Genomic DNA, 22954 nt, shown 5'->3' with positions numbered 1-22954 from the left:
GGTAGGTCCATGGACACGTACACAAGCTCACCTGGGTCCATGTGAGGTACGCAAACCGTGTGTATGGAAGCACTACCCATGCAATTTTACCCGAATTGGTATTTTATGACGTTGCAAACACAATTTGCACGTGAATGCATTTTCTGCCAAGCAGTAGGGTTAAAAAAAAAAAAAAAATCGTTTTAAATCTACATTAGTTCGATTCCAGTATCAGTCGCCACCATTCCCACGTGTGCAACTAACAAGCAGAAAAACCTTCCGCCTCTCCTCTTCCATGGCGTCCGCCTTCTTGAACTCCCATTCTCTCATCCTCAGATCTGATTCTCTCAAAACCCCTCAACAACCCAAGCTCCATTTCTCATCCTTCACCATCAAAGCCTCATCATCTTCGTCATCAGCTTCATCCGCTTCCAATTCCGGCGCTAATGTATCTCTCACAGGCAACAACATCGAACCTGTACCCTCAAAGCATCGCCGACCCGCTGATGAGAACATTCGCGACGAGGCTCGCCGCCACAACACCACTCATTCTCATCGGTTTTCCGCCAAATATGTTCCGTTTAATGCAGATCCATCATCCGATGAATCGTATTCGCTCGATGAGATCATCTATCGGTCCCAATCTGGGGGCCTCCTCGATGTACAGCATGATATGAACGCATTGAAGAATTACGATGGTAAATACTGGCGTAATCTATTCGATTCTCGCGTCGGGAAGACGACATGGCCGTATGGCTCGGGGGTCTGGTCGAAGAAAGAGTGGGTGTTGCCGGAGATTGATGGCGACGACATTGTTAGTGCGTTTGAAGGTAACTCTAATCTTTTTTGGGCTGAGCGTTTTGGCAAACAGTTTCTGGGCATGAATGATTTGTGGGTTAAGCACTGTGGTAATAGTCATACGGGAAGTTTCAAGGATCTGGGAATGACAGTTTTGGTCAGTCAGGTCAATAGATTGCGTAAAATGCACAAGCCTGTCGTCGGAGTTGGTTGCGCTTCCACAGGGGACACGTCCGCCGCCTTATCGGCTTATTGCGCCGCCGCGGGGATTCCGTCTATCGTTTTTTTACCTGCTAACCGGATATCGCTTGCACAGTTGGTTCAGCCGATTGCAAATGGAGCTTTTGTTCTTAGTATCGACACTGATTTTGATGGTTGTATGCAGTTGATCAGGGAGGTTACGGCCGAATTACCCATTTATTTGGCAAATTCTCTGAACAGCTTGAGATTGGAAGGGCAAAAAACTGCCGCCATTGAGATTTTGCAACAGTTCGATTGGCAGGTTCCTGATTGGGTCATTGTTCCTGGAGGTAATCTTGGGAACATATATGCATTTTACAAAGGGTTTCACATGTGTAAAGAATTAGGACTTGTGGATAGGATTCCAAGGCTTGTCTGTGCACAAGCTGCAAATGCCAATCCACTCTACTTGAACTACAAATCAGGTTGGGGTGAGTTCAAGGCTGTTAAAGCTAACACTACTTTTGCCTCGGCAATACAAATTGGTGATCCTGTCTCCATTGATAGAGCTGTTTATGCATTGAAGAATTCAAATGGGATTGTCGAGGAAGCAACTGAGGAGGAGCTGATGGATGCCATGGCTCAAGCGGACTCTACTGGCATGTTTATTTGTCCTCATACAGGGGTGGCTTTGACAGCATTGATCAAGCTTGTGAAGAGTGGAGTCATAGCTCCTACTGATCGAACCGTGGTCGTGAGCACGGCTCATGGCTTGAAGTTCACACAGGCCAAAATTGAATATCACTCAAATGAGATCAAGGATATGACTTGCCGTTTTGCAAACCCACCAGTGCAAGTTAATGCGGATTTTGGATCTGTCATGGATGTTTTGAAGAAATATCTGTTGAGTAAAAATCCGAAGTGTTAGGCTCTGAAGTGTTAGGCCTAGACCGTTTTTGATTTATTATTCCATCGTCTTATTTTCTCCTAGCTATGCCTAACAACTTGGTTTTACCATTATTGTTATCGTATCTTTCATTGTTGCTTGTCTTTTTTTTTTTTATCAATTCTCAGGTTACGGATTGACCCTTATCTCTATGTCTCAACTTGGATTTCATTTCGACTAACTTTTAATGAGTTTAGAACAATGCTTAGCCACATGCAGGAATTGAAGGCTGATATTTTGGAATATGTGGTTGTTGAGATAGACTTCATTGAAAGGCCACATGCAGGAATTAAAGGCTTCTATTTTGGAATATGTGGCAGTTGAGATAGACTTCATTGAAAGTGTAAGGGCTTCAAGTTATCAGGTAAGGCCTAACACTTCCATTATGAGACCTGTCTCCTCTGCATAAAATGATGGAGACCATAGCAATACAAGCTTCTCTAAATCAAACTGAACCATGTTTTTCCTCACTAGTCGTGGGTATCAGTTGCCAATGCTTATTTATATTTACTCCATTTGCATTTTTTGTAAATGTGTAGAATGTTTAGCAATATTCACTGATTGCAGATTACTGGATTTAGGTTCTAACTTGTGTTGCACTATTGTAGCTGATAGATAGTATATGAGCGATCTGGGCCAACATGGTCTTGTTTGCTAGACCTGATGAATTCATCGTCCTTGCTGTTGGTTTGTGTTTGACAGAACCAAATTTTCTATCTGTGAACGAAGTAGTCATTCCTTTTGAACACATTCAAAATGGATCATGGCAATAATATACGAGCAGGTGGACTTTCACCATCTTTGTCACAGAGGGTAGCTTTTACTTAAGAGCCATTGATTGCAAGTTTTAGATTAGAAAATCATTAGCAAAATAGTTAGTTTTTGTCCGGTAGGATATGACAAGTTACTAGTTCAGATTCAAAGTCAGTAATCTACACAGTTTTTGCTTGATTGGATAGTCAATCTGATTACATTTACATACTCTGCTAGCTAGTTGTGCTTAGAAATAGTATATCAAGTTGAATGTCTGTCATTTTTATCTGGTTTGAGGTGCAATAACTAGCTCTCTTATTGGGTCTGGTAAATACCAGAATGATCTCTGATCTTCTTGATGACTTTCGAGAAATGGTGACTTCCTGCATCACTTCTGATGCAGAACCCAAGAATTTGCCTCATAAGAACTCAGCTCAGTCCAACCCAATGCCATATTAGTTCCATTCCCTTTCTATCCAAGCACAACTTTGATTGATTTTATCCAACCCAGTCAACTTTGCCATCATGAAGTTATTTCACATGATGATCTGCAGGATTAATTCTCCATTACAAGTTAGTAGTTAAATATAGCTCTATGGTGTTATACTGTCCTCTGACTTTGTGCATGAAAATGTGATGTCCACATTGGTTGGGGAGGAGAACAAAACACCATTTATAAGGGTGTGGAAACCTTCCCTTAGCACACGTGTTTTAAAGCCTTGAGGGGAAGCCCGAAAGGGAAAGCCCAAAGAGGATAATATCTGCTAGTGGTGGATCTGTGCCGTTATAAATGGTATCAGAGCTAGACATCGGACAATGTGTCAGCCTTCTCGCTATTCTCCGAAGGAGGGTAGACACGAGGCGGTGTGCCAATATGGACGCTAGGCCCCGGAGGGGGTGGATTTGGTGGCGGTCCCACATCGACAGGAGAAAGGAACGAGTGCCAACGAGGACGCTGGGTCCCGACGGGGGCAGAGGTGGATTGTGATGACCCACATTGGTTGGGGAGGAGAACAAAACACCATTTATAAGGTTGTGAAAACCTTCCCCTAGTAGATGCATTTTAAAGCCTTGTGGGGAAGCTCGAAAGGGAAAACCCAAAGAGGACAATATTTGTTAGCTCTAGATCTAAGCCGTTACAGAAAATATTTAGCTTCTAAACTAAACCCCCCATCAAATTATTTTCATTCCAACCTTAATAGATGAGCTGAGCATATTTGTTAGCTTATTTTCATTGATTGTCATTGACACAAGTGGCAAATCAAATGTCTTTGAAAGTTTCGGATTTAATGGGAGATCCCATATCGATTGGAGTGAGTAACGAAACATTTCTTATAAAAGTGTAGATATCTCTTCCTAGTAGGCTTGAGCTATCATCATGGAGTAGTTTCCCAACTTTATGGCAAAAGTACATATTGGATCCTGTTTTTTTATGATGGTCGGAAGCTGAAAAGAAGTGAGTTGATTTCACGTGGTATGTTAGGCTGTGTTATCAAGTGGGGATTGGGCGATGTTAAGGGAATTGGTCTGTGTCCTGTAATTCCTCCATGATTTCCGCCAACATCTTTGATAGGAAGTCATTGATCATTGACATCTCTTTTACAGATGAGCGTGCTCCTTGGAGGATGATGCCAGTCTCATAGGATCCTCTAAAAGCATCCTATGTCAGTTCCATTTCCCCTATACTTGATTTCTGTCTTACTTCTATCCCACTCTCCACACATTATTAATTCATATGCCTATGATAGCTATAAGAGTGATTCTGTGTTGCTTTGTGGGTTGCCAACATTACCTACATCTTACGTGCACCGTTTTATATGCCCGACACCTTATGATAAGTTTGGGACTTCTCCCGAATATTTTGTCGATTCGACGACGTCAATGATGTCGGGTCTGATAGCATTAAGAATGACTAAGGAAGGAAAATTTATAGTGTGAATATAGAGATTAGCTACTACGAAAAAACTAGTAAATTTATTAATTACGGGCTAATGCGATACAACTCATATGTATGTACTTTCTTAATTACGGGCTAATGCGATACAACTCATACCGATGAACTTTCTTAATTACAGGTTAATGCGATACAACTCATGTATTTTGTCAAAATTGTTTTTCAAACTTCGAATTAAGTTTAATAATAGCAGGTTGTCACATCACCTACCCGTATAGATAATAATTAGTAAGAACATGAACCATATAAATTCAACTTTAAATTTATGAGTGGCTTAAATTATTATAGTTGTTATATTCAAATTATATTATCCTTTCATTTTCATGGACCAAATAATTAGAGAAAATAAAAAATATAGATATATAATCCTATGTTTCTTCTTGTACTATGGTATTCTAAAAAGCTTCAAACAAGCTCTACAATAACTAAAAATAATAATAATAATAATAAATAAAAAATAAAATAGAAGTCTATATGGGCTGGGCCTTATCTTGGGCCTGAGCCTGGTGTTCGGCCTAGGTTAGATCTCTTTCTCGCCGTCTTCTCTTTGATGGAATTCATCTTCTGCAACTTCAAATCGGCTCTGAATCTTGCAATGAACTTATCGGCTTTACTGTTGACATCAGGGCTGGAACAGAACATCGGAATTGTCGAGTCTTTCACGAGTTTTCTTTCGCCGGCCGCCGGTTGTCCATCGGCTTCACTCTCGCCCATGTCCGGCACGGCTCTTGGTGTACTACTGTTGCTTCCTACACTGTCAAAGTCTCCATGCATTCTGAACAGCGGCGGCGGCGGTGGAGGAGGAGGAATCGGATGGAATGGAGACTCACCGCCAATGCGCGTACTGTACTCTTCGCCATTTAAACTGCTCAGTCTCACGAGCTCCACTGGAGGAGGCTCGTGAGGCTTGCGGAGATGATTTTGATCTTCGATACTTGGTTTAGGTTCTGATGAGGCTATGGATGGTGGCGACTCCGGTGAAGGTGTGGATTGTACTTTTTTGCCTTTTCCTTTCTTGGATGTAAATAGAACTTGCAAAACTGACGGCGAAGGAAGCAGCGGAGGAGGCGGTGGTGACGGCGGTGGTAATGACGATGTTGAAGGGCGTTGGGAGGCGACGATAGCCTCGAAGCTTTCGATGCTTTTTTGTCTCTGCTTCTTCCTCCTCCTCCGCAGTGCGGACCAAATTTCTTTTGGAGCGCCACCTCTCTTCTTATCGTTTTTAACGCTCTTCTGCTCCGATTCCCGATAGAACAACGGCGGTGAGAGTGGAGGAAGCGGAATCCGTTGAAATTCCGCGACGTCCGAATCGCCATTTTTGTTGTGCTGGTCAATCTCTACAGCAGGCGTATGGCTGTGGACCTTATGCGTTCTCTTTGGCCTTCGTTTTACCACTTTAGGTGTCGTATGAGCGGGAGGCGGAGGGGTTGGAGGCGGTGATGGTGATCGCGGAGGAGACACCAGTGGCGGCGGCGACCGCGGCGGAGAAGGTATTGGCAGTTGTGAATATACATCTTCACGAATCTCAGATCTGTCGAAACCAATACTTTTGACATCAGAATCTTCGCGTTCAAGCTCCGGCCGAGCTTCACGACGGCGATGAAGCTGATCGGAGGACGGAAACCGATTATTAGGCACGTGAGTATCGTCGTAAGATCGCCACCGTTGATCACCAGCATCCAATGAAGACTCCTGCAGACATAGATCAGGATAGGAACTGCTGCTCCTCATCCGATTGACAGTGTAACGAATCGGCCGATGATCGGCATATCCATCCCATTGGCGCGGAGTCCTAGGGTTTGACTTGATTGTCCGCCTCGAAGAAACGCTCCGATCTTCAAGAGAGTCTCTAGTATCATCACCAGCGTTTCTGCTAAGAAACCCGCAAACAATGGCGAAGAGGACAAGAACCAAATTGAGCGAATCCCAGCTCTTCTTTACCGATTGAGGCCGTATCAATTGAGAACCGAACTGCACAAATTTGGGAATCACAATCCATATGAAACAGAGAACTATTACCAACAAAACAACGAGAAAGGCGCTGGAGTTAAGGAGGAATGAAGATGCGCGACTGAGGCGATGGCGGCGGCGATGGTTGTCAAGTTCGGGTAGAGAATTGGAGGGTTGAAGCCAGAACGGCGGCGGCGCGTTGCCATCTTCCTCCATTTTCGACGGTGAGCTGGGACTGGTTTTTCCTTTTCCTGGTCTCTTTTTCTTCGCTTTGGCTTTGTGTTTTGCTTTTGTTGTGCCGTATTATGCCATCTCTTTTGCTTACGTGTGGCTATTTATAATAAAAGCCAGCTGTAAATGCCAGATGTCATATGACTCACTTTCCTTTCTCTAAAATCCCAACTCTTTTTGTGTTGCCCCAAATCTAGGTGGATAAATTATTTAGGCTCAAAATACCGTTTAAAAATAAAAATAAAATATTACGCGTGTAAACTCAAGAGTAAAATTCTTTACTTAAATAAAAATATTAGCGAGTTGTTTTTGTTTCCACTTTTAGCCTATTATGTATCGTTGTAAACTTCAAGGTCTATATTATCTGTTTTGGCTTGTTACTCATATGTTTTGGCTTGTTACTCATAGCCGTCAACTTTACTATTTATATTGTCTGCTTTGGCCTGTTACATATCGCTCTCGACTTCACGTTTTTTTAATGTAAGCTTCATATTACGACCCAAGTCCACTGCTAATAGATATTATCTGTTTTGACTCGTTATGTATCGTCGTCAGTTTCACGATTTTAAAATGTTTATATTCGAGAGAGGTTTACACATTCTTGTACGGAATGATTTTTCCGTGACATTATTATAATAATTATAATTATTTATGCGGAAACTTGGTGCATTAGCTGTCACCTTGTGGCCTTGACTCACTGTGCTAAGCTTTGGGTGCAAGTATCATCCCTTTAAAATTGACCATTCCAATTCAAAACAGTATCTAAGTTTTGTTTTTGGTATACCAAATCCCCTCTCCCTCTCTCTATACTTATTCACTTACCATAAATCAAAATGAGCTAGAATCATGTTAGACAAACACGACTCTCCACAATGGTATGATATTGTCCACTTTTAGTATAAGCCTCATGCTAATGGAGTTAGTATTCCTCACTTATTATATTACTTTTTTTCATTTCATGGCTTTGTTTTGGGTTTTCCAAAAGGCATCATGCCAATGGAGTTAATATTCCTCACTTATAAACCTAGGATCATTTTCTAAATTAGACGATGTGAGACTTTCACCCTCCAACAAATCATACTATAAATGAATCAAAATGAAATAATGGTAACTGAAATAGACTCCTCCAACTTGCCTTCTATTTTTTTTACCATCTACAGTCATCTAGGTCCACAACGACCATGGTGGTTTCACCAATTTTGGTGGCAAGAGATTTGAGTTGTAAGCATGAATTGGAAAACAAGGTAATCAACAACGTGACTCCCATGAATACAATGAACATGTCGTAGCAAACTTAGTTGGCTTCGTTAACAATCTTACGAAAGAGAAGGTGACACTGATGTTGAGATGAAAGTGAAAGAGATTTCAGGAAGGGAGATTCTAAAAGTTTTGTGCCCGATGCTACAAATTGAAGATAAATTAAATTCACAGCGAGGGAGATTATAAAAATCTTGAGATTGCGGCTGCAGATAAAAGACCTATCGAGTTCGAGGCCTATGAAAAATAAAATCAATTAGAGAACGATAATATTTTAGGGGTGAAATTTTTTATATAAATAAATCATGGTAGGAAATAAAAAAAATCCACGGATAATAAAATGAAAAAAAGTAATATAATAATAATAATAATAATTAAAAAAAAAACTCTTGCCTTGTAATTAAAATATTTAAATATCACATAAAACAAAGGGAAAAAAAAAAGCCAAACCTTAAACCCTGCCTTCGCCGTCCTCCCTCACTTGTTCTCTCCATCTCCCTCTCCCTCTCCCATCTTTGCCGCCGCCGCACGTTCACCGGCACGCCTTCCGGGCCGCCATGCCAATCACCAATCGCCGTCTCTTTCCTTAGCCGCTCGTCATCAATGTATGTCTGGATCATTTTTTTTTCCTTTTATAAGTTATTTTTTTTTGTTTCTTCGATTCAATCAGTAACCTTGAAACGATTCTAATGGTTTCTTTTTTTATCTGTTCTTTTCATGGACCGACCCGACCCTTCGTTGCCGTTGTTTCCTCCCTCAGCGTGTGTCTTGCTTTAACCACCGCTGCCGCTCCCCGTACCGACGGTTAATTAGTCGACGCCATTGTCCATTGCCACCGGACTGTAATTCCTAAAGCCGCCTCCTCCTCCCTGTAAATCGACGTGTTCGATCGAGCAATCATTCGAAATCAGAGCTTGTCAACGGAGCAATGGCGGAAGACACTAAATCTTTTGAATTAGAAGACAACCATTACTCAGAACCAGACGCAAACTCACAGTCCCCAGCGAAAAAGAAGAAGAAGAGTGAAAAGAAGAAGAAGCGAGTTCCATCAGTGAATGCTAAAATCCAAGTTCTCAGCAACCATCCCCAGAAAACTCCGCCGCTAGTTTGTTATTTCCCGTCTGGGTTTGATCCTCACAAGGATGCCAATGAGGAAGCAGTCGAGGAACAGGATTCCGTAAGGGCTAGGGTTTATAGGCACAAAAACAAACCTAATAGGATGCAGCTGGTTGTCAGTCCAACAGGGTCGAATGTGGATTTTGTTGGTACCAATTATTTGGGCGAGGCTACCGCTGGGAAACAGCATTGCAGCTATGGTCTCGGTGTTCTCGACAAGGCCACCCAAAGCTTGAAGATAGTGCCTATTGCATCAAATATGGTACTTTGTTCTTGACGATGAATTTATGTTTGGGATTTATTTTGCAGTAGTTAAAATCCCTTTTTTTCATATACAAATCCCTCTCGACATACTTTTTAATGATTCAATCAATTATGATGCATTAACACGGCGTTTAAAAGTGTAAAATCAAATATTAAATTGGTTTCAAACGAACAAAACATGTTTTGATGTGATTTTGAATATTATTAAATGATTTTAATCACTTCAAAATTACTCTCAAACATAGCAAACTAAGAATTTTGAAAATTAAACCTAATTGATGCTTGTTTGTTTTGGTATGTCTTTCCTTCGAATGAATTGTGCTCTTTGATCTGCTTTGCTTGATTTTTCTTAGGAAAGACCATTGATTGATTATGGTCTATCGATATGGGTTGTGAAGAGCTGTTCATATCGAGCTAGGAGGGCATAGTTACTCAAGTTTTTGGCCGATTATATCTGGGCTATTGTAAATTTGTTAGTATATAGTTTTCCATTTTCATTTTCATTTTGCTCAAACTCACTGTGTTTCTAGAACTAGGCATCCTCTTTGATATGCATTTTATCTACTTTACAAAATGTTCATGCTGTAATAATCACAACTGTGTTCCTAAGTTTGATATTTATCCCTGCAGATATTTAGATTGGATCCAAGAATCAGAGGTTCAGATGTTTCTGAAATGGAATCCCAAAGTGTGGAAAATGAAGAGCTTTCTGTGCAGGAGAAAGCTGAAAAAATGAGAGAGCTCACCAATCTCTATGGAACAAAGAAGTCAATAAATCAGGTAGAAATAGAATCATGGAATTGCTCTCTTTAGCACTTTATCATCCTCCTACTTTCCCCCCTTTGAAATGATTTTTCAAGAGCTTAAAAAAGTGACTTATTTAGTAAATGAATGTTGGAGTTAACCTTATGAGCAGGTGAACAGAATTATGGGTAGCATGCTATTATGAAAAAGGATTACATCTTTTCTATCTGTTTTGTTGCCTAGAATTTGTCTTGGAAGAGATCTGTTCCACTTTCCAATATCATCAGCTTTATCCTCTACTTGAAAAAGAGTCTCTTTGACATTTGATGTAACACAATCTAAGCCCACCACTAGCAGATATTGTTTTTTTTGGGCTTTTCCTTTCGGATTTCCTCTCTAGGTTTTTAAAACGCGTCTAGTAGGGAGAGGTTTTCACACCCTTATAAAGAACGCTTTTGACCATGACTCGTAAATGAAACTTGGTTTTGGATGATGAAGTCACTTCCAAATGGCGTTTTCAGGAAGTACAACAACTAGTTTGATATCTGTTTGTTAATTTGTTGCAGGCAAAGAAGCTGCATTCTTTGAAGCAAGAGGATGATCCTGATACCAAGAAGGATCTCGATGGGAAAATGAAAAATGTAGTGGTGAACAAAGAGGCCTTGGAAAGTACAGGTGCACAAATTGCTCGTAATATACCGACGTATAATGTTTCTGCAACTACTCCACGAGAAGCTTACCCACTCGACAAGATTATCCTCAAGGGAGAATGGAGTTTTCTGGAGGATATTTATTCCCTTTTGCAAGAAGAAGCTGAAATAAGTGCAAAATATCCATCCTTTGTCCGCAACAGAATTTATAAATTGCAAGATGTTCAGGTATGGTATTAAGAAGGTTCTACTTCGAATTACCTTTATGAATATCCTGAGAATATTCTGCCTTCCTGATATTCATGAATCATGTAGATGTTCATTGCTATTTATCCAGTATGATGCCTTGTGTTGTTTATCCTATCAGATTAAGCTCTCTTCTCTTGTTGATTCACCGCTGTTAATTGTTTTCATTCCGGAACTAATTTGATGTAATATCCCAAGTCCATCGCTAGTTGATATTGTCTTGTTTGAGCTTTTCTTTTTGGGCTTTCTCTCAAGGTTTCTAAAACACGTCTATTAGGGGAAGGTTTCCACACCCTTATAAAGAATGCTTTGTTCTTCTTTCCAACTGATGTGGGATCTCACAATTCACCCCTCTTCGGACTCAGCGTCCTTGTTGACACTCGTTCTCTTCTCTAATCGATGTGGGACCCCCCAATTTACCCCCCTTCAGGGCCTAGTGTCCGTTCTCCTCCCCAACCGATGTGGGTGTCACAATCCACCCCTCTTTGGGGCCTAGCGTCCTTGCTGGCACACTGCCTCGTGTCTACCCCTTTTGAGACCTAGCATCCTTACTGGCACATCACCTAGTGTCTCGCTCTGATACCATTTGTAATAGGCCAAGCCCATCGTTAGCAGATATTGTCATCTTTGAGCTTTTCCTTTTGGGCTTCCCTAAGGATGTTTCGTTCTTCTATCCAATCGATTTGGGATCTCACATTTGCGCTCGTGAGAAGCTACTTGGCCTTTATGTTTGTGTGGGAAGTTTGGTTCTCGTACTTTATTTTTTTTGTGGAAAAGGAGCTTGCTTTCAAGTCTAACAAGCAAGCCTTATTTATTTATTTACTTTCCAATGCTTGTTCCAAGTTGTATGGATTCTTTCTGCAGCTGTACTGTCGATTTTTGAAACGAGTATTATTATTATTATTATTTCGTTGAAAGAGGAGCTCACTCTTTACCAAACGAGCACCGTTATTTTAGGATCTTCTATTTTTTCGTTCATTTGTACTAAATCCTTTTTCATGTTAAAACCATCTTAGGACGAAGAGGAGAAGAAGCAGCTGTGTTCCATATTTTCATATATCACTCATCTAATAAAGTATAAGGATCAGCATTCCATGGGTGATGTTGCCTCTGCAAAGAGCCATAAATTTCCTAGCATGATACGCCAAAAGTTCTCATCCATGTTTCCGACTTCTGAGGCGCGAAGACTGTCAACAGAGACGATTAATCTTCTCATCAGTCACGTTTTAGTGCTTACGCTATTTGCCGATGAATTCAGTAGCGATCCATCAGACATAGCAAAGGATCTGAGAACTAGTCCCTACGATCTACGACTCCATTTTGATAACCTGGGTTGCAAGTTTATACGCAAGAACAACTTGTCATTGGTTACACTTCCTACCCCCCTTGAATTTCCCGAGTTGAGGCAGAAGAGACGACGATAAGAGTGAGATGGCCATGACCATAGTACCGTTAGTTGAAGAAGCTGAATTGTAGGCAGCGATTTTGTGGAGTTAAAAAGGTAAATTGTCATAATAGTTATATTTCATGTCATTTCTTTCATATTGCAAATGCAAACTTGTTTTTATGAAGTAGCTCTGCATAGAATGGTGTTTTATCATTTGGAAGTTGGAACTTTGGATGATGAAAGCTTGTTTGGAAAACTAGTCAAATCACTATGTTTCTTTTGATTCATTGACTTTTTCGACGTGAATGATAATCAATGTCTTATCCATTGAACTATGCTCGAATTATCATCAAATAACTCGAGCTTATTTGGAAATTAGTGTTTTTTTAAAAAATGATTTTTCATTTCTTATGATAATCAACTTTCTGACAACTATTTTGTTTTGAATTAAATACGTAAACCTATAATGAGCTAGGGTGTTAATGCGATGATTTCATCGACTTTGCTAACTGATGCTCATTTTACGGTACAAATAAGTGTTCAATCATCTCTAACTACCCTAACTTAGTATAAAAAACATCTATATCGATACATCTTCTCCTCTAAATTCTATAAAAATATCTATAATTTTTGTGTTTTTAAAATGCTTTTCTTGGTCGACTTATGTAAGGGAATTAGGCGATTAAATGTATATTGATACTCAACTTACTAAGGTATAGATATAGTATGACCATTCTCTATAATTTCAAGTGGTCTAACTACATTTTCATCGTTGTCAACTGCAATCAATAACAAATACAATAACCTCACAAGTTGACAAAATTAACTCATTTTAACCAATGCCATGTTGATGTTTTAAATTTATTGGTCGATTTCAAACCTAGTAAATATTGTTTATTTTAGTTCGTTACATATCGTCGTTAGGCTCACGGTTTCCACACCCTTATAAGGAAGGCGTCTGCTAGAGAGAAGTCTCCAACCGATGTGGAGTTTCACAATCCATCCCCTTGGAGGCCCAACTTTCTTGCTCAACTTTCTCGTTGGTACACACACCGGTGTCTAGCTCTGATACAATTTGTAACAACCCAAACTCATTTATAGTAGATATTGTCTATTTTTGCCCGGATAGTTCACCTCACAATTTTAAAGTAATTTTGATTTAGTGTTGAAAATTGATAAAATTGTTTTTTATAAATGATAGCTCAAAATTTTCAAATACAAGGTATTTGCATGATATCTAATCCGAGCTTTTAAAGCCATTTATTTGATTATTTATTTATTTTTTTTGTTGTCAAAAAATTGAAATTTTCCTATACTTTTTAAATTTTAATTGTGTGTTTTTAAAATTATTTTTTAAAAATTGATCACCTAAATATTAGGACTAAATTGTATTGGATTTGAATCAATTTTCAAAATCATTTTACACTCAAGATTTAATTCCATTTTAATAATAATAATAGTAATAAAATATTTATTTTTGGCATTTAAATATTTTTGCAAAAATTAAAGACATGACCGTTGTTTTTTAAAAATCGGTATTTAAATTTAGCCATTTGTTTGGTCGAAGAAATGACGTGGAATTCAATTCTAGGCCAGCAAGTATGGTTTCTTCTGCTCAAAGCAACGCGCTGTTTCCAGTTTAGAATTCGACAATACAGAGAGGTCAACCGATAATCTTCTTCACAAACCCTAATTTTAGCAACCACAGATTGGATTTGAGATTCTTCGCGAAGAAGATGGTGTTGACGTTCTTGTTTTTGGTCCCCAAATTTAGTAAAACAATCGCAATCAAACCCACTCCCCACTCCCTTTCCGCCCCTCACCTCGTTTTCATTTCTCGTTACCGTATTCTGTCATCTCTGTCCGGTAGCGTCAACAGTGGTGGTGGAGTTTGGAGCTATGGCAGCTCCCACGGCTGAAGAAGAAGTTAACGATTCCTTTACCACTTCCCACACGGTGATCGCCATTAGCAGGGACAAGAACAGTCAATATGCGGTTAAATGGGCTGTAGAACACCTGTTCAACAGGAAGAACTCCGGCGATTGCATCCTCATCCATGTTCGTAGCCAGAGCATGCATCCCCGTAGGTATCCGTCTCCCTAGTTGTTGACGTCGTTTGGCCGTCGTCAATTTTAGTAGTTTCATTTCCTTAGTTGAAATTCCCTGTCGTACGCTATGACGTTTGGAGATGAATCAATGGTTTCTTGTGATTTGGCCTTTGTATGCAGAGGATGCCGATACGGTGCCTAAGGAGTATCGTCCACCGACTGAAGCTGAGTTGCATCAGTTCTTCCTTCCCTTCCGCGGATTCTGTGCACGAAAAGGAGTAAACAATTTACCAATTCCTTGTCATATACAAATAATCGGATTAGTTCTCGTTCTTTGAAATCGGGGTTTTTTTCAGGATGGTCTGTTTTGATGGGATAATGAATCGTTTATGAATTTGATCAAAATGTCAGCAAAGACTCCCATAATATTATTCATGAGATTAGGTTTACATATTTCAAACGAGGAACCATGACTACGGCATATGCCACATTGAGTTGATTCTGAGAAACCTTTTTACTTAATTAGGTTTTTCCCATATTATTCATCCATAAAATGCATCTTAAATCAACTTGTTTAAAGGAAGTATCGTAATTTCGCATGTTTCAGATAGTTGCAAAGGAGATAATCATACACGACATCGATGTTCCTAGTGCACTTATTGACTATGTCAGTAAACACTCCATTAGCAATATTGTTGTGGGTGCTTCCAACCGGAATGTTATTTTGAGGTCTGTCTCTCTCTTTGCCTCTGTGGTAGGGAGATTTTTACATTTTATTGAAGAAATTAGTCTAAGCTATAAGCATTTGCATGATGCAGGAAGTTCAAGCATCCCGATGTCCCAACGTGCTTACTCAAATCAACTCCAGAATCATGCTCTGTATATGTCATAGCTAGAGGAAAGGTTCATACTAAGAGACTGAAAAAGAAACCGAAGTCACAAACTGATAGTACAGAAACACCATCTAGAGCTCCACATTTGAGCAGGTCTATATCAAAAATACAAAAATCAGCATACCCTAATATCTCAGGACTCTCTGAAGATAAAAGCAGGTAGAAATCCAATATTTACATTTTTGGGTAGATACAACTATCCACAACATTCATCTTTCTCATATGTGACAAGTTTATTATGGTAAACTTCTCTTTTTTGCGTCTTCACTAATTTCCTGTATAGATAGAATTCTTATCATTAGCTGATTGGATGCCAATGTAGTAGTGGCCTTCTGGAATTGCGTACTTGTGAAAATTTCTGAAATGTTTGATTTCTGTCTTTTTTTTTCACTGGTGTTCCTAGACAAAAGCCCAATTTTCCTTTTACGTTGTTCAATCAGTGGTCTTTGTTTGCGTAGACTCATAGGATAAGCATACAGGCTTTTAATGTTTTCTTCCCTTTATTCTCGGTCAGAAGCATTGCTTGCTTGCCTACAACTGCCTTTAGAGGTGATGGTTGTGACAAATGACTAATGACAGTTTGTTTCGATTGTTGGGATAGTTCTGGCACCAGTTATGATTCAATGTCAGGCATCAGTGACTATTCGGGGCCTTTCAAATCATTTGAAACATCCTTTGAGAACTTAGATTCTTTCACAACCTCCTCAGAGACTAATTCGAGGAGCTTTGTGTCCTCTAACACCCCAGTAAGTAAAAAATTATCATTTTCTTGTCCAGCTAAAGAGCTATTTGATTTCGGTCGATCAATGATTACATTTCCAACATCATTTGTATATGAATTTACATTTGGGCGACAATATTTTATATCTTTTAAGTTATGTAGTTATAGACATGGATACTTAATACATTAGCTTATCTGCATTTACAGTCTTCCATAGAAGCTGAGATGAGAAAGTTGAGGTTGGAACTCAAACAAACGATGGAAATGTATGAATTAGCTTCCAATGAAGCTATAATAGCAAAACAAAAGGTAAGAACTGATGATGATCACAGTTTCTATGTCAGATGATATTCTTAAGCTCAGAATTTCTAGATGGTACATTGTTCGTACCCTGTTGATCCTGAAAGGAAAATACTATGTTTGATGATTGATGTCAGGCAAAAGAAATGCAACAGTTGAAGATGGAATTGGTAGAAGACCAAAAACTTGAGCGTAGTAAATCTTCAGAAGAGGCTATAACGACATTGGTCGAGTTTGAGAAGCAGAAGAACAAGGCTGCGACAGAAGCAGCTGTAATGGCACAGAAGTTGGCAGAATTAGAGACCCAGAAAAAACGAGTTATTGTTGAAAATAAAGCTAGGATTGAGGCAGAGGAGATGAAGAAAGCAATTGATTTATTTGAACGCAGTAATGTCTGCTATAAACGATACAGAATTGACGAGATCGAAGCTGCAACAGATCATTTTAATGAGTCTAATAAGATTGGTGAAGGGGGATATGGACCTGTTTACCAAGCCATACTCGATCATACTTCTGTTGCCATTAAGATCTTGAGACCAGATAGATCTCATGGGCAGAAACAATTCCAGCAAGAGGTAAATTTGTTTTTTCTTTGTTTATCTAGGGTGGAAGTGGAAATATTTTCGTGGAATTGCCATCTATACGTAAGTTTTCTGTAATAGTAGATCGTTTAGTTCACTGCAACTTCATTGTCTCAAGCTGTTACAACAAGAAACATATTTATAGCGAATGATAACACGTAAATTTTCATTCAATTCATGCATTTAACAAGCTCCTGAAGATTCTGTGTTCATTGTTTGCAGATTGAGGTTCTAAGCCGCATGAGGCATCCACACATGGTTCTCCTCTTAGGTGCCTGCCCAGAAAACGGTTGTCTCGTTTATGAATATATGGAAAACGGGAGCTTAGAAGACCGTCTTTTCCGAAAAGATAACACTCCTCCAATCCCTTGGAGTACCCGTTTCAGGATAGCTGCTGACATTGCCACTGCCTTACTCTTCCTTCACCAAATGAAGCCAGAACCTGTGGTGCATCGCGATCTCAAGCCAGCCAACATTCTCTTAGATCACAACTACGTGGGCAAAATAGGTGATGTGGGTTTGGCCAGGCTAGTTCCACCATCGGTTGCCGATAGCGTCACTCAATATCACATGACTGCTGCAGCTGGAACATTCTGTTACATTGATCCAGAATATCAACAAACAGGAATGTTGGGTGTGAAGTCAGATATTTACTCATTTGGTGTTCTGCTACTCCAGCTCATCACTGCAAGGTCACCGATGGGTCTTTCATATCAGGTCGAGGAGGCCATTGAACACGGCACATTTCCACAGGCACTTGATCCTACAGTTACAGATTGGCCTATTGAAGATACTCTTGGACTCGCTCAATTAGCCCTGCAGTGCTGTGAGCTAAGGAAAAGAGACAGGCCTGATCTCCATACAGTTCTATTGCCCGAACTGGTCCGGTTAAAAAATCTAGGATTGAGCAAAATGCCACTAAAGGGAAAACTCCCAGATGTCTGCGAATCATGTGATCGACCGGCCTCTAACTCAGCTCCAAAATTAAGGAGATCAGGACATGAGGTTAGTTGACTGCAGTTTCTTTGTTCATGTGTAGAGTTTCCAAAATTCAGCCTAAAACTTGTGTGAAAAAAGGTTGAACAAAAAAGTTGCTGCAATTTTTATTGTTACCAGGCTTTGATCTTTATATACACTGGAAACCTTTGTATTTATATCTTGCTATCATGTATGAACAGGAAAGAACGAGAAACAATCCCAACCTGCCAATGGAAACTCGATATAGAACGATGTGAGAACAAGATGGCAGCGAAAGTTGATACGAAATCTTGGAGCCAAAAGGGTATTTGTTTGAATACCATCTCTCTGCGGACAAAGAAAGAATAGACCTCGAAGAACAGTGATGCGAAAGTCTCAGCTATCCCACTGAGTGGAAAACGAGTTGATGAACAGACTCTTAAGAAGCAGCAAAGCTCTCTTAGCATGTTCATAAAGAGAAATCATTGTATCTTCTAATTTATCTGTTATTTCGTACTCGTTTAGCACTTCACATTTATAAACGCCTGCAAATGTGGCTTGTTTCCTCATCTAAATTACCCAACTTTTCTCTTGAAGATTCATGTATATAAACAAGTCTCACACAAATTTTAAAATTATGAAATGATTTTCTAATACAATCGAGATAAATTCATCCATATATAAATTCAAAGCTAAAATACCCGATATTGTTTACCACATTTAAATATATACAAACTATTAACTAATACCTAAAAAAAATATAACTAACTAAATCTTGTAAATAAATAAAATACATCATTAATCAAATTTATACTAACAACTCCTTAAATATCTCAGATATATTCTAACTCATATATTTCTAAAATATCCTCTTAATATTACAGTATCATTCTTACGAAATATAACTTTAAATAAATGGTATGTTTTTTAATTTTTTTCATATTAATTTTCATAATTTATTTTGAGTTCGAGATATAATTAAAGTTCATGCCAAAGTTAAAAAAAAGAAAGTATTTATATGAATTAATCTTTAAATAAATAAATAAATCACGTGATCAGCACGGGAGGCCAAATTAATCTGCCGCATCTTACAAACCGCCTTTGTAGCTTACCGGTTTAGGGTTCGGCTGAGTGGAACCGCCCTATACGTTTGGTTTAATTCGGTCAACCCGAGATACTAGAGACAATGAACCGGGATGATTATTTTTCCCGCATAAAATATGGAGAATCGCGGTTCTTAATAAAAATCTCTCTCCCTCTCTCTCTCTGTTGGAGAGAATTGAGCGCAACCCTAAGCTTAGAACTCAAATCTCAACTATGGCGGACCATTCTTCCAAGCGCGATACTGATTCAGGGTTCGATCATGGCTCATCCCAACCGCGTCTTTACAATCCCTACAAGGATCTCCAGGTTCCTTATCGAAATTTCCAGCTTCCAACCTCCCCGGAGTTTCTTTTCGATGAAGAAGCTCGCCGCCAGCGTCGATCTTGGGGCGAGAATCTCACCTTCTACACGGGTTGCGGTTACCTCGCTGGTGCAGTCGCCGGCGCGTCTACGGGCTTCGTCTCCGGCGTCAAGTCTTTTGAATCAGGGGATACGATGAAACTACGGATCAATCGGATTCTGAACTCGTCTGGTCATTTAGGGCGTCTTTGGGGGAATCGTCTCGGCGTGATTGGGCTGCTATATGCTGGTTTGGAGAGCGGGTTTGAAGCTGTGAGGGATACGGACGATGTGTGGAACTGTGTTGCTGCGGGACTTGGCACCGGTGCGCTTTATCGCGCAGCAAGAGGGGTGAGATCGGCGGCAGTGGCCGGCGCTATTGGCGGCGTCGTGGTTGGTATGGCGGTGACGGGTAAGCAGATGTTGAAGCGGTACGTGCCGATATGATGGGGGAAAAGGAATTTTATATTGCAATTTTGATCGATGAACTTCGTGTTAGAATGCCATAGTTTTATATGGGAATCTGTGATGACAATGCTGGGGATTGAATTGACTAATATTCACTTGATATTTTCTATACGAGGTTAACTCGTGCTTCTTCATTAGCTTCATTTAGTGATGTAATTCGTCGAGTTCTCTGATAATGAATAATCCTCAAGACTTTAAACTTGTGGTATGGGAATGATTCATTATTTCCATGTCGTTTGATAATTTGGATGTAAGTAATGAAATTATTTGAGGTTTGATCGGTTTCAATTAGTAGTAACTTATTGTTTTGCTGCTTAACCAATACATAATTTTCTAGTTTGAGTACAGAAGAGAGATCCATGTTTGATGCTTTCATGGCTGGAGGGAGTTCAAAAGTTCTGTGATTCCGTGCTCGATGCTTGTCAATCATGGTAAAGTTTGTAGAAAATTAGAATGACCCTTTTGAGCCTAGGATATTGGATAGTCTTATTCATGGTTTGAAGAATGAATTCAACTTTTATTTCTTGTCTGTTCATGCTCTATTGATGTTGGTGTATGAGACTATCTGGGGTCATAATTTTACCTTGCTGATCATCCTTGATTTAAGAATTCCAATTCTGCCGTAGAAATTTTTTTACCTTCATGTTCTTAGAAATTGTTTGATCATTGTCGTTGAAGTGGGCGATAGGTGTTCTTACGATGAGATATTAAAAGGGAATTTGGTTCCCTTTGGAGAAGTTAGGCTTAATGTTGATTTTCTATATGGGAGAGAAAAAACGAGGAAGGTTGATTTGAAGCATGTTAATTATAAATGTGTAACAGCCCAAGTCCACTGCGGCTTGTTACGTATTGCCGTTAGCATCATAGTTTTAAAATGTGTCTACTAGGGAGAGGTTTTTACACTCTTATAAGGAATGCTTTGTTCCCTTCTTCAACCGATGTGGTATCTCACAAAATGAAATTGTATCTATTCAGGGCTTGTTCGGAATAACTTTCTTAGTGCTTGAAATGAAGTTGGTCAGTTGCAAATGAGTTGTTATCTTTACTGTGTCTTGCTATCTTGATAAATGGCCGTTCCGAAATGATACTGTACGATGATTGAACTGGGAAAATTGAAAGATAGGATAGATATGCTCTAAATTTCTCTATGCACTACCCTTGATTGTTATTTGAGAGAAGGTTGTTACTTGGGACGATGGAACAAATCTGGGAACGTCGATCTACATCGGTTCTAGATCCTCAACGTCCTTTGAATGCTTTCAGCCATCGGAGCGCCACATGCTAAAGCAGCAGCTGCATTGCTTTTGTAGTTTCGCATCTCTATAATTTCATCATGTTGAACTGCTTTCATTTTAGCAACCTTCTAACCATAACTATTAGAGCTTCAGTTACAGGCATTAAAACAACTTACAGGTCCTCCCATATTTTTGGCACATTCTTTGGCTTTTGCATCATCTGCTTGGCTTCATCAACCTGCAAAATTTATCAGAGTAAGCTAGAACATTCTTCTCCAAGGCAGTATCTAATGCAAGACCGGTCGATAAGCTAAGAGTTGTAGGAAGGCAACTCAGTCCATTTGAATTTTGTTTCACCTACGCCCTCCCGTGCACATGCCTTAGGTGGGGCCGATCCCGCAATTAAGATAGTTGCGCCAGAGGTCGCGCAGTAGCTTCCCGAGGAGCCTCTTGCGGATCATTAGGTTTGCTCGATTGGGCTCAACCTCAGTCTTGAGTGAAGCTATGTTTCAACCTGATGATAGGTAATGACTTCTCTCTTCATAAATCTCCAATAAAATCAATCTTAAATGCATTTCCTTTCCATTGATTCTTCTGCTCTTCAAATCAATCTTAGAAGACTGCAGCATTTACAAGATCGTTTAAAGAAAATAATGGTGATATTTTTGTATCATGGAGTGCCTACGTTGGCAGAGATTTTCTTCTTTGGGGCTCCCATCCAGGTTTTAAAATGCATCTATCATCTGATATCGTAGCAGACTCGTTTTAAAACTTTGAGGGAAAGCTCAAAACAGACTATCGGTTAGCGGTGGGATTGAGCTATTACAGAAAGTGTACCCATTTGAATCCCTCGTCACCATGCGAACACATAAGAGTCTTTATATGTTCTTTTATAGTTAAGATCTTTTGATTCAACGTTCACATTAGGTTAATTTTTTGAAAGCTTTGCTTATCCTAAAAATTCGTTCATTCTCTCATGAAATGTCTTGCAGTTTTCGGGTTGTTCCATTTTAATCTCCGAACTTTTAGAAGGTTCATACTATAAAGATAACAATTTTATAGTTTAAAATGAAAAGGTGGAGAAAGAGAGTTTTAGACACCACTTTAAAAAGAATTCAATTGGAAAACATTATTGTTTCAACCTACCTCTCTAATCTCATAGAGTTTTCTATTACAAATCAAATCAAAAAAACAATCGAAAGGTGGCTATGATCATGATCGTGAATAACCAATGTCCAACCACCACTAATTAGTATCACTACCTGAGAGCGGCTATGACATCAATAATAATAAAATATGTATGATCGTGCGACAACTAAGTGATCAATAAAAATAGTATTCTATTAAGCACGCTTAACTCATGAATCAAATAATGAAATAGGATCGTGCATCAACCAAGTGAACATATTCTATAAGCTCAAGCAACCCGGGGTTTAAATATTTACCAAAATTATCAATTAATTCATTATTACTACTCTCATATTCCAATTGGATTATTCATTAATTACCAAAATTATCAATTAATCAATTAATTCATTAATCTAATCTTTTAATAATTATAAAAAATATATTTCTAGAATTCAAGAAGTTACATCTCAATTTTTATATTAGAACGTAAAAAAAATGAATTTTATTTACAATAATTATTAACAACTAACAACAACAATAATAATAATAATAAAAATAAAACAATTAACTTTAAATATTTTCAAATAAATTCACCATTTTTTAGAAAACAAATTCACCCATTTATACATTTAAAAATAATAATATTAAAAGAATTAAAAAAAAAAAATAAAGGAAAGGGAAGGGCAGTTTCGGAAATTTGGTTAATTATTCTCAGTGTTGAGGGT

At 39.0% G+C, this 22954-nt stretch overlaps 5 protein-coding genes across 6 annotated transcripts; 4 read left to right on the top strand and 1 right to left on the bottom strand.

Moving 5' to 3' along the window:
- Positions 1-209: 209 nt before the first annotated feature.
- On the top strand, positions 210-2049 carry LOC111488612 (threonine synthase, chloroplastic-like). Its single transcript, XM_023136456.1, has one exon. The coding sequence runs from the start codon at positions 275-277 to the stop codon at positions 1883-1885; it is 1611 nt and encodes a 536-aa protein (XP_022992224.1). The 5' UTR covers positions 210-274; the 3' UTR covers positions 1886-2049.
- A 3047-nt stretch (positions 2050-5096) lies between these two features.
- Positions 5097-6776, bottom strand: LOC111488332 (serine/arginine repetitive matrix protein 1-like). Its single transcript, XM_023136026.1, has one exon. It carries the CDS (start codon positions 6774-6776, stop codon positions 5097-5099), a length of 1680 nt encoding a protein of 559 aa, XP_022991794.1.
- Positions 6777-8487: 1711 nt separating this feature from the next.
- Positions 8488-12742, top strand: LOC111488633 (DNA-directed RNA polymerase I subunit rpa49-like). The gene is made up of 5 exons (XM_023136491.1): positions 8488-8653; positions 8809-9426; positions 10059-10208; positions 10739-11050; positions 12085-12742. The coding sequence occupies exons 2-5, from the start codon at positions 8977-8979 to the stop codon at positions 12490-12492; spliced, it is 1320 nt and encodes a 439-aa protein (XP_022992259.1). The 5' UTR covers positions 8488-8653; positions 8809-8976; the 3' UTR covers positions 12493-12742.
- A 1318-nt stretch (positions 12743-14060) lies between these two features.
- Positions 14061-18530, top strand: LOC111488575 (U-box domain-containing protein 52-like). 2 transcript variants are annotated; one of them, XM_023136396.1, is made up of 9 exons: positions 14061-14538; positions 14684-14781; positions 15111-15232; positions 15322-15555; positions 15998-16142; positions 16325-16426; positions 16555-16992; positions 17221-18003; positions 18177-18530. In XM_023136396.1, exons 1-9 carry the CDS (start codon positions 14355-14357, stop codon positions 18231-18233), a joined length of 2163 nt encoding a protein of 720 aa, XP_022992164.1. In that variant the 5' UTR covers positions 14061-14354; the 3' UTR covers positions 18234-18530. The 2 variants fall into 2 exon arrangements, with proteins under 2 accessions (XP_022992164.1, XP_022992165.1); XM_023136397.1 differs by having other exon boundaries at positions 14420-14542.
- Positions 18531-19195: 665 nt separating this feature from the next.
- On the top strand, positions 19196-21771 carry LOC111488726 (mitochondrial import inner membrane translocase subunit TIM23-2-like). The gene has a single exon (XM_023136644.1). The coding sequence runs from the start codon at positions 19273-19275 to the stop codon at positions 19843-19845; it is 573 nt and encodes a 190-aa protein (XP_022992412.1). The 5' UTR covers positions 19196-19272; the 3' UTR covers positions 19846-21771.
- The last annotated feature ends 1183 nt before the right edge of the window (positions 21772-22954 follow it).

Source organism: Cucurbita maxima, unplaced genomic scaffold (assembly GCF_002738345.1).
Source record: "Cucurbita maxima cultivar Rimu unplaced genomic scaffold, Cmax_1.0 Cma_Scf00013, whole genome shotgun sequence".
In the NCBI taxonomy this organism is placed as follows: Eukaryota; Viridiplantae; Streptophyta; class Magnoliopsida; order Cucurbitales; family Cucurbitaceae; genus Cucurbita; species Cucurbita maxima.
This window is presented reverse-complemented; position numbering and strand designations above follow the sequence as displayed.

Coding starts and splice junctions, on each gene's coding strand:
- LOC111488612 (XM_023136456.1), top strand. CDS start 275: ATGGCGTCCGCCTTCTTGAACTCCCATTCTCTCATCCTCAGATCTGAT.
- LOC111488726 (XM_023136644.1), top strand. CDS start 19,273: ATGGCGGACCATTCTTCCAAGCGCGATACTGATTCAGGGTTCGATCAT.
- LOC111488575 (XM_023136396.1), top strand. CDS start 14,355: ATGGCAGCTCCCACGGCTGAAGAAGAAGTTAACGATTCCTTTACCACT. Junction 14,782..15,110: donor GATTCTGTGCACGAAAAGGA/GTAAACAATTTA, acceptor CGCATGTTTCAG/ATAGTTGCAAAGGAGATAAT. Junction 15,233..15,321: donor AACCGGAATGTTATTTTGAG/GTCTGTCTCTCT, acceptor TGCATGATGCAG/GAAGTTCAAGCATCCCGATG.
- LOC111488633 (XM_023136491.1), top strand. CDS start 8,977: ATGGCGGAAGACACTAAATCTTTTGAATTAGAAGACAACCATTACTCA. Junction 9,427..10,058: donor TGCCTATTGCATCAAATATG/GTACTTTGTTCT, acceptor TTATCCCTGCAG/ATATTTAGATTGGATCCAAG. Junction 10,209..10,738: donor CAAAGAAGTCAATAAATCAG/GTAGAAATAGAA, acceptor AATTTGTTGCAG/GCAAAGAAGCTGCATTCTTT.
- LOC111488332 (XM_023136026.1), bottom strand. CDS start 6,776: ATGGAGGAAGATGGCAACGCGCCGCCGCCGTTCTGGCTTCAACCCTCC.